Source organism: Arachis ipaensis, chromosome B05 (genome assembly GCF_000816755.2).
Source record: "Arachis ipaensis cultivar K30076 chromosome B05, Araip1.1, whole genome shotgun sequence".
NCBI classification, from domain to species: Eukaryota; Viridiplantae; Streptophyta; class Magnoliopsida; order Fabales; family Fabaceae; genus Arachis; species Arachis ipaensis.
In genome coordinates, this window is record NC_029789.2 from 117,805,857 (window position 1) to 117,817,332 (window position 11,476).

The 11,476-nt window shown below is 36.8% G+C and overlaps 1 protein-coding gene across 2 annotated transcripts in view; it reads right to left on the reverse strand.

Annotated features, from left to right (window-relative positions):
- LOC107643893 (calcium-dependent protein kinase 10) overlaps nucleotides 1-1,275 on the reverse strand; it is a 4,809-nt gene extending 3,534 nt beyond the window's left edge. Inside the window, exons 1-2 of one of the 2 annotated variants that reach the window (XM_016347643.2) lie at nucleotides 415-1,273; nucleotides 38-181 (exon numbers count right to left, since the gene is read on the reverse strand). In XM_016347643.2, the coding sequence (XP_016203129.1) occupies nucleotides 38-181; nucleotides 415-1,072 (802 nt within the window). In that variant the 5' untranslated portion in view covers nucleotides 1,073-1,273. Of the gene's footprint in view, nucleotides 1-37; nucleotides 182-414 lie in introns of both variants that reach the window. The other variant, XM_021124319.1, reaches the window with a different exon arrangement.

Here is an 11,476-nt window from a genome sequence, read left to right on the forward strand (position 1 = left end):
AAAAAAAAAATGCAACGGCTACTGGCAATGCAAGAACCTGCCCAAAACGGAGGAACCCCACAGAGCAAAATATAAAGGATCACACCAGCACTCCACACATCTACCTCCGGCCCATAATTCCTCTTCAATACCTCCGGCGCCATGTAGTAAGGACTCCCCACAATCTCCGAAAACCTCTCCCCTATACCAAAAGCAACATCAAAATTCACTTCAGTAAAAAAAAGAAAAAAAATTAATCCAACTAAACTCATCCAAGTCCAAGCAATCAATCAATAAATACAGTCACTTATTACCAAAATCCCAAAATTGAATTCGCCCGTTAAATTGAAGTGAACATAGGTTAATTCAAGCACAGAACAAAAGAAAAAACCAAACTAATCCACCAATTCATTTCCTGTTTTTTCCATATCATACCTGGCTTGAAGAACACAGACAAGCCAAAATCAATGGCCTTGAGGGGCGAATTCTCCTTCTTGTTAGCAAACAAGAAATTCTCAGGCTTGAGGTCTCTATGCATGACACCGTTAGCGTGGCACATCCTAACAACCTCCGCGATCGTCCGGAACACTCCGGCGGCGGCGCGCTCGCTGTAGTGTCCCCTGGCAACGATCCTGTCGAAGAGCTCGCCGCCCTCACAGAGCTCCATAACTATGTGAACGTTCTCGTCGTCCTCGTAAGCTCCCTTCAGCTGCACCACGTTCGGATGCGGCGGCAGCGTGGACATGATCTTCACCTCGCGCCGCACGTCGTCTACGTCGACAGCGGTGCGGAGCTTCCGCTTCGAGATGGACTTACATGCGAGAGCTTCTTTGGTCTCGCGGTCAGTGCAGAGGTAGGTTATGCCGAATTCGCCGCGGCCCAGCTCACGGCCAAGTATGTAATCGTCGCTGATTCGGGCCCGGTGCTGCGGGCCCGCGGGGATGTCGTTGTTGAGGACGCGGATCGGGTTGGCTGGCCGGGCCGGAGTGGAGGAAAAGGGGTTCGGTTTTCGGTTGTTGGTGGTAGGCTTTGTGATTGTGGTTGTTGTGCTGTCTACTACATCTGCTCTGGCGCAAGCGTTGCAGTTTCCCATCCTTTTTCTTTTTATTTGTTTATTTTCTTGTTTTATTCGGTTTTGGAGGTTTAATTTAGAGTTGGGAGTGACCACTGAATACAGACCAGAGCGGCGGGTTTGTCCCGCCAGTTGGGTTTTCCCGGCGGGGAAGCGAGGCTAGCGAGACAAAAGGGGGCAGTTTGTGTGAACGTTGGTAAGTTTAGTTGAGAAAAAGTAAATCACCTTTTGGTATTAAGTACACCTTACCTCTTATAATAATATAATAATAACAGAAAAAGACTAGGAAAAAAAATCTTCTAACACTAAGAGTTAATATTCAAATTGGTCTCTAAAATTTGACCTCCGACTTAATTTAGCTCTCAAAATTTTAATTGACTCTAATTGTACCCTGAAATTTTATCCCGCGTCTTAATTTGGCCCTTTCGTCATTATCCGTCACCGAAAAGCTGACTTGGCAATTTTGGTAGACACCTGACACTCTAGCAGTTAGATGACGTGGCAAAATGTTTGAAGACATCAATTTAACCCCTAAAAATTTTAAATAAAACTTAGAAGTCCTAATTTCTCCAAATCGCAAGAGTGTCTCTAAGAGGTGAGAAGAATGTTGGGAAGTAGCAGCCAAGGCTTAGGTAGCTCTAGTAGAGCTCGTTCGCATGGTGGTTGGGTGAAGAACACACACCGTGACAGAGGTGGGAAGGTTCCGCATTAGTGCGGTTGTGGGTTGCGTCCTATTTTTCGGTGGTCTGGGACGGATTACAATCCAGAAAGACCATTCTATGGATGTTCTAACTATAATGTGAGTTGGTTGAATTATTGCAAGTTGATTGTGTGTCTTATTTCTCAAATGCTTGTTGGTTTTGTAGTTGTTCTTCCTCTCATTTTTTTGAATTTTTGGTGTTGTAGACTACCGATAAGAGATGGTATGACTTTTTTAAATGGGCAGATGTTGAAGAAGAAGAAGCGATAGTTGGCAGAAATGAAAGTTCAGTTAGTGAAGACTATTGGAAAATATCTCTGGGATGAAAAATTAGTGCAGTTGAAGCTGAAATTAGAATATTAAAAATGTGGAATATTATGTTGTCTGTGTTTGTTATTATTTTTGGAATTGTGATTGTAGCTTGTGGATTAGGTGGGATGAAATATATGTAACTGTGATATCAGTTATGTGAATGAAGCATTGTTATGTATTTAATGACAAAATAGAAATGGAATTTTATGTTCTCTTGCTAATGATATATCCTGTAAAAAATTCTTTAAAACTGAGATTATATAAAAGAGAAGGTAAAACTTATGTCCAAATAAGTATCAGAAGAGCATAGTTTGATCAAATTGGTCAAACTGTTATGAGTCTGTATATGAAGATAAGATCAGGAGCTAGCTCTAATAACTATATATGTAGTATGCACTTCCATTAGTGAATAAATTTAAGTGTATAGTTCATTTGTGAAAACATTGAATACAAAATAATAACTTCGGCTCTCAATGATTATCTTCTTTGTTCCCATGAAAACAAAAATAGATGAGATGTTATGACAAAAGAAAATCTAATAGAACCTTTTGTGGTTCTTGCACTTGACAGAGGACCCACAAATAAGTAATTCATTAAGTAATTCATAGTCATTAATCATTGTCAATATCACAGCATTAGCAATAGCAGTATCTATATCATACTTTAAATACCCTAGATAACATAGTTTCAAATATCCTAAACCAAAACAGATTACTTTACATAACATAGTAACAAAATATCAAAATAGCATAGTTTGATCAAATGCTCTCTACAAAATATGTTCTACACAACTTCCAGTCAACATTGCAAATAGTTTTTTATTTTGTTGTTGGTGGTTTGAAGCCCAGGGTGGAGACGAATGTCATAAACTCTGCCAAGCGTGTAGCTGTCCCAGAACTTGCTCCTTGCATTGGGTCCACATTGAAAGTTGTTTTCCTCTTAGATTGCAGCTTGTCAGGCCTTGTCACCTATTGTGGAGGTGGAGGTGGGTCTGATGAAGGGACCTAGTGAAATTGTTAACAGAAATAGTGACCAATACAACCTAATAAAAACCAATCAATATATTATCAAATAGTATCAATCAATTAGATCTACCCAACATTTACTCGTGTATTATAAACCAATACAAACCAGTTAATAGTTAATCAAATATTAGAAACCAATCACTACCTGTTCCTGATTTTCTGGCTGTGAGTAAGTGGGTTGAGTGAGTACAATCTCTGAAGTATTTGCATCATCAACAGCTTGCCCTGGTGCTAATGGAGCATTTTCATTAATCTCAGCAACTTGAGTGTTAGTAGTAGCAGCATTTGCTGGATCTGTAGTCTCTCCAACCTTAGAACCTTTTTTCTTTTGCAACAACAGTCGCTGCTGCATTAACAAGGGCACTAGCAAGGTCATCAGCTTTCCTATGAGTGCAACTCCTCTTTGTATGCCCTCTCGTACCACAGTAAGTACATGTGAATTCTTTGTATTTCCTCTTCAACTTGGTTTCAGTTTTTGACTTCTTAACACTAGATGGCTCTTCATCAGCATCCTTCCGTCTTTTTTGGGTTATTGGTGAAGGATTACCATGTGTTCATAACACGCAGCGGAAGAAAAGAATCCTAAAGATCTATTTTTGTGTTTAAACTTTATTCCAATAATATATAGATCAGATCTGAATACTTTTAGACGCTTTAGTAAAAATCACTTTCTCCTTCGATGGTACGAAAGCGCTATGCGTATCCACACCGAGACCAACCTTTGCTGTCAACTCCATGACCAATGGACATCTGATCTAAATTGAGAAACCTCTTGCAACTCTTTGCACGTCACAAAATTCTTTTCCAAGAATCAAGCTCACATACGTTTATATGTGTAGAGGTAAAGGAATAAAACCCTTTTTATTCTCTTCACATTCCTGTACTCTTGACGTACATATATATAGTATGAGATTTGTAACTGATTTTAAATTTGATTCTCAATTCAAATTTAAATCATATCTTGTTATTTTAAATTTGAATTTTTCAAATTTATGAATCATATCATAATTCAATTTGAAACAGAATCAATTAGGATCTCATCCAAATTTAAAATTCAAATTCAAAAATAGAATAACTAATTATTCTCAAATCTCATTTAATATTCTCAATTATCATACTATTATTATATTCTTGGTGCTAGCAAAAAATATAATAATATTCCATCTGAATTAATATAATTATTTATTTGATCAAATTAAAATAATAATTAAATAATTCTACAGCAAAGATTAGAACACTCGTTAGTGTGTGACCCCATAGGTTCAATACTAAGCGGGTAGTAAATTAGTCATACTAAATTTACTAATCAAGGTTGGCGTCTAGCAACACTCCTCAACAACCCGATAGTATGAAGTAATATAATTTTTACTAAGAACCTTAGAAGAACAAAGTAATTCCTTCCATCTTTTCAGCTCTTGGTTAACCTTTAGAGTATGGTTTAATTGTCAAACTCTAACTTGTTACCATTATTATAATGAATTGTGAATGACCTAAGAAACTCATTTCTTCATTCATTCAATCCCCTTGACCAAGGTTTTATTCATCTCAGTCATTATAATCATAGAGCTCAAACTCTTTACCGAGAGTTGACGAATTCCTTATTGACTAATAATTAATTCTACAAGTATTTAAATCATACCCAATATCCATTCAACTAGCACCTTAGGGTATTAGGTATCCGGAATCAAAGTATAATAAATACATTGTTAATTACTATGATAGTCGCAGGTCAAAGAAAACTCTATTACTATGTTCATCTTGAGAATATCCTATTGACAAATATACGGTAATTATAACCATTAGGAATTCACAAAATAAGTCAGTTCAATGGTCATATCTCTATATGCACCATATATATATATATATATATAATTTAATAAATAAGATATATTAATCTTCATCCAATGAAGACCATTATATATATATTGATCTTTTCGAATTATTAATGTCCTTTTTAATAATCCTATGACCAAGAACAATTTAGATTAAATTATAAAAGATTTATCTCTCAATATTATGATCACTATCACAATGATAAATCTCTAAATTTAATCAAGGACCTTATTGTATTAACATTTTAATATAATAACAATAACAAATTATTTGACACATGATTGATTAGATTGTGGTCATACTATTTATTCCCAACAATCTCCCACTTACACGAGAGCCAATCATGATAGATTGGATCTTGGGCATACTATTATCTCAATAATCTCCCACTTGCACTAGAGCCAATCAATCATGTGTATAATTTTTCAATACACATTTGTATTTATCAAAACTCTTTTGACCTTAAACACCTTTGTTCTTGAGCATGTTTGCTTGACCTTTTGTAAAATACACCTAGTGCATAATAAATATCACGTTTTCTCAAAACATGAAATCTCCCACTACAATAGTGCATAATTTTATTTTAAGAACAATCCTCATTGAACGTCATACTATTTATTCCCAATAATTGGCCCTGGCTTTCGCTTCATTTTAGGCGCATGAGGCCTATTTTGTTTACTTCTCTCCCAAAGATCTTGTCCTGGTATTGGATTGAGAGAGTGCTTGTAGGTATCTCTATAGGCTTCCATGGTCAGCCAATGATGACAAAAATCCTCAGGATTTTGATTTATCTTGGAGATGGCTGCACATGCATGGACACACGGCATGCCTACAAAGACAGATGTTATGAAATAGTATCTAACAATCTATTTAAATAGAGACCAATCACCAGAGACAAAAAAAATAGTGAAACAAATAACAACACTTAAATGAATACAAACTAGTCACTATCTAATCTAAACTATGTTTAATTAAATGAATACAAACCAGTCACTATGTAATCTAAACTATGAATACAAACCAGTCACTATCTAAACTATGTCTAAACTATGTTTAATCAATTAAAAGTGTTTTGGCTACCATTAAAAAAAAAGAAGAATTAAAACAAGAATATTTTGTTAAAGGTATTTGGTTTAATTTCAATCTGTCTCATGCAATCCTTAATCATGAAACATGAAAGAATAAAGCAAGTAAAATTAACAATATTTGGATATAATTACATATATAATTGTTCCCAATCCAAAACACTTATGGTGGTCATTGATGCAGACAGAGTTGGTAGGATTTAGAAATAGCTAAACACGAAGGATTAAGCTTTTACAAGGATAATTAATAGCAGAGTATTTCAGACACCAAAAGAAAAAACATCCATTTTATTTCCCATTTAAAGGGAATGTTAAAAGTGATCATAAGTGATTAATGGGAGGAAAAATTAGAACATTAAGAAGGAAAGTTAAAGATACGATATAATCCCCATTTACTCAAACTTCTTCAAATATTTTTACCAAAAGAACACATTCTTCTATTTAACAAATTGATATGCCAAGAGTTGAAGTCAACTAATGTTAATGAAGCACATACTAGGACAAACACAAGATTCATGTAGAAAATTTAAGGGAAGGGTTCTTGAGAAATAAAATAGACTTCACTTTAATCATCAAGTCAATCCTTCCCTCGAAGATTCCAACTAGTAATCACACCCTTAAAGTTCATGTATAAAAGTAGGATTCTTTTATCAAAATTATATTCTTCTTATGATCATTAGATAATGCAGTACTCCCTTTTCACTATATCAGCACTCTTGTAAATAATAGTACAAGAAAGAACAAGGAAACATATGAAAGCAAAATTGTCATGTGTGTTCATTAGTCAAGGGACGGGAATTCAAGCCCCCATTTTAATATATAAATGCACTGAAATCTTGAATATGATCATCTACGACACCTCCAAGCCATAGTACTAATCTCAATATCTAAGGAAAATCAAGTAGTTCAGTTCATGATTATCACTTAATTTCAGATGTATAATAAAACATTCATGGTGGTCATTGATGCAGACAATATTCAGCACAGAGAATACTTTATTTTTACAAGAAATTACTCAATCAACAATTAAATTAAAATGAGATATAAAGGAGTAAAATTGTTATTTTAAAATGGAATATAAAGAATCAAAGACTGCTCAAACAGACAAAGAATTGAACGATTCAGTTGATCACATCCACACACATGCAAAAAAATTAAACCCTAACATACAAAAACTCTATCATCATCAACAACCATAATCAACCACATTCTCCCAAAGTTTCACTGATGAAGTAGAGTGAAAAAAATGAAAAATAACCCACAACCAACATTTTGAGAAAAACAGAGCACGGTAGTTGAGAGCAACGATTTTGTTACTAACCTGTTTTTCAAAAGATGACTCCCAGGTAATTAATCTTCATAATGGGGTAGAAACAAGTAAGAAAAGCTTCAAATATCCATTATTGCGATACCCATGGTGCTTCTCTGATGGGAAGGAAAATGAGGGGAAGTGGAGGAAGAGAGATGGTCAATTGGGTTTCACCTTTGAAGTGGTTAATGTTTGGATTTTCATTTAACCCCTTTCTCATTTCAACGACGTCGTTTCTAAAGATTTCGACACGAACAGTAAAACAGCGTCATTTTGAGACTGCCAGGTGTCATTTAAAATCGCTAGGTCAGCTCTCCAGTGACGAAAAATAACGGAAAGGCCAAATTGAGGCGCGGGGTAAAATTTCAGGGTACAATTAGAGTCAATTGAAATCTAAAAGGCTAAATTGAGTCGGGGGTCAAATTTTAGGGGCCAATTTGAGTATTAACTCGATGTTCTAATCACTCTTAAATTTGAAATATTTATTATTTGTGAGTTCCACTATTTTAATCCAAGGATGATTAATGGTATATTTTTTTCTCTAAAGTGACAGTATAATTTTAGAGGAGCCAAATCCAAAAGACTAATAGTAATAATCGATTGCATATGTTTAATAGTAATGCTACACATTTAAATTTTTTTATAAATCAAGTCTAATCAAGTTAAATATTAAGACTTGGAGTAATACTATCTGTTATGAGAGTTACCTCTGGTGGGCTGGCCCGCCCCGACCCGCATAATGACGTGGTCCTGAAACCTCACTCCGTTCCTGCCTAACAGTAGGCTGGCGAGCCAAGATACTAGGAAGAGTGTCGAAACTCATGAGCGCGTCCGCAACAGATTCACGTAATCAGAATTTGCCACCAAATGAGTTAAACAAAGTTTTCGACGTGCAGAAAATATTGTTGTAAACCGGTCCGACAGGCGCAATGAGATGTTTGAGGTTCGTGAAATGCAATATAGCTCTATATACACTGTTATCCTTGTGATGCATGGGAACTTGTCTCTCAACAAATTTCTCTCGGCAAGTATACCGAATTATCGTCAAGTAAAACTCACAATAGAGTGAGGTCAAATCCCACAGGGATTGATTGGTCAAGCAACTTTAATCAGAGGAATGTTCTAGTTGAGCTAAGCAGAAATTGAGTTGATATTTGCAGAAACGTAAATGGCGGGAAAGTAAATAACAGAAAGTATAAATGCTGGAAATACAGAGCAAAATGTAAATGGCAGAAAGTAAATTGCAGAATCTTAAATGGGGATTTGGGGAAATGAACATAAAAGTAAATGGCAGAAAGTACTCAAAATAAAACTAGAAGTTGCAGAGAGAGTAAAATATACAGAGTGTAGTTCTCCAAAATGCCAAAAGCCCTCTACTAGTTCAAAACTACTCCTATATATACTACTCTTCTGATCTTCTAGTTGGCTCTTCAAGTCTTGGATATGGACCTTTGGATCTTTAGTTGAAGCAGTTACAGTCTTCAATGGGCTTAGCTTTGCTTGCAGAAAAGTGTGAATTAGGCATGGACGTTAGTTAGGATGTTAGTGGTGTTAACGTTAAGTGAAAATGTGGGTTCGAGAACGTTAGTGATGATCACCTTTTTCACTAACATTCCAAGCCAAAAATGATCCACGTTAACTTCAACGTTAGTGGCACTAACGTGACCACTAACGTTGCCTCTTGGTCCTTCGCAAACTTTATTGGCATTCACCTTTTCCAATAACGTTGCTTATTGCCCCTTTTTCCCACGTTAGAGTTCACGTTAGTATAACTAACGTGACCCTTAACATGGGCATGCCTAAGCTTCGAGAGCGTTAGTGACACTTACCTTTGTCACTAACGCTTCAAACGCCCCTTCTTCCCACGTTAGTGCCTCACGTTAATTGCATTAACGTGACCACTAACGTGGTGGTGATTGTCATCTCCAACGTTAGTGACAAAGGTGAGTATCACTAACGTTGGCCCATTATTTCTTTCCTCCATGTTAGCTTCCACGTTAATGTAATTAACGTGGCAACTAACGTGGGCAATATTGGCTTAGTCCAACGTTAGTGACAAAGGTGAGTGCCGCTAACGTTGGCGATTCCTTGCTCCTCCCACGTTAGAGTTCACGTTAATGTAATTAACGTGACTCTTAACATGGCCAATTGTGCCCTTTTGGAATGTTAGTGGTATTCACTTTTTGGAGCTTCCCTTTTCCTCCACATTAGCTTCCACGTTAATGTAATTAACGTGGCCACTAACGTGGGCTATGATGGCTTTCGAAGTCGTTATTGGTGATCACTTTCTCCATTAACGTTGCAAGCTAGCTCCCATTCCACGTTAGTGGTCACGTTAGTTAGACTAACGTGGCTACTAACGTGGCTCTTCCTTGCTTTCTTTGTCCTGAAATCAAGCAAATAAAGTGCATCAAAGCTTGGTTCTAAATCATGAGATCATGCATCATCCATTTCATCATTCAATTCATGCATAATTCTCATAAAATCATGTAAAGTTCACAATGTTTGCTTGAATCAATATGTAAGTGAATATCTACCCAAAACTTGCTTATTTACTAAGAAAATGCATGAAACTACCCTAAAATAGTAAAGAAAAGGCCAGTGAAACTGGCCAAAATGCCCTGGCATCACCTTGCACAACAACACTACGATTGTGGCCATTTTCAGGTCGAGCAACTTCCATGTCGCCACGTTCTTGCATGTTGCACTAACCAGCGTCTTGATTGGCGGCAAGTATATGTACATGATGTGTACAAGATGTCTAAAATTTGCAAGGTCTACAGAGATGAGTTTGTTCCGATAGGTGACCCATCTTCGTGGGTTAGATATGAAGGAGCGAAGGTGATCACCAATTGGACATTGAAGCATGCAATTAAAGGACGACCGAAGTCAACCCGCTACATGAATGGATGGATTCGCTGGATATGTGTGGTCCTTGCCGGTGTACCATGTGTGGACGAGAGGGACATAGCCGTAGCCGATGTCCTCACTGTGCAAGTCTAAGCTCTGTCGGAGGTCAATAGTTGTTAAGCTTTCTCCTATATTTCTCACTTTCTTATGCAACTGTTTTACGTATTTAAGCATTTTAGCCTAGTATGTAACTTTCTTACATATGTAAGCATGTGCACTTTTTTAAGGAGCTTTTTTACTTAATGCGTTAAAATAAAACATAACCAAATTTATAATAGTAAAGACAAGAACAAATAGAAACATCTAAATATACAATCAACCATACAATAAGGAACACAATACTAAATAAAAATGTCAAAAGATAACATTACACGTACAATAATACCGTCGAAAGATAAACTCAAACAGACTACAAGTGAAGAAAACTGCAACAGGTTACTTCTTCGGGGCCTTCTTGAAATAATGAGATAGGGTGTATTTATCTGAGGGAGCAATTTGTGTCCATAGATTATATGGACGACCCTCAAAAACAGCTGCATCCAGACCACTAGGTCTGCTACCACCACAACCCTTAGAAGCACCAACATCTGGCATGCTGGCTCTACCAGTGTCATAGATACCAAAAGCACTCATGCACAGAGCACTCAATCCACCATAATTATACTCGTATCTCTAGGTAATTCCCTCAAACTGCCTCTTTCTCCTGTGGATATTCATTCAAATCAAACAACTCGGTCTGTGACGATACGGAAAGATGAGGAGGATCAACAAGACGCAGTGATCAATCCATTGAAAAGTTGTTAGCATGACCTGATACGACACAACGACCAATTGATAGCCCAGAATCAACAGGCCTTTGCTGAGATGGCTTAAATAGATAATCTGTGTCTCTCAGTACCTGAGACAAACTGATGTCATCAATTCCAACCAATGGACTAAAGTGGCCATCAGGTGAAATTACCATCTGTGGTATGTACGGCTTTCCTAGATCCCTATCAAGCGTAGGTAATATTTTTATCTAAGAACCTGCCAAACGTAGGTCATGTTTAGTTTCTCCCAATGTGGTCAGCTGCAACTTTGGTCTACATGCAGGGAGTAGGAGACACGTTTCAACAGTTTGTTGTCCCTCTGTGCAAAATGCAACCTGCGTTTTACAGCTTCGATTTTCTTTTTTTCTCTTCCATGTCAATCGTGGACTACGTTTTGTAGGATTCTGTACTTGCAGTTCTATATCTATGTATAACATACCAT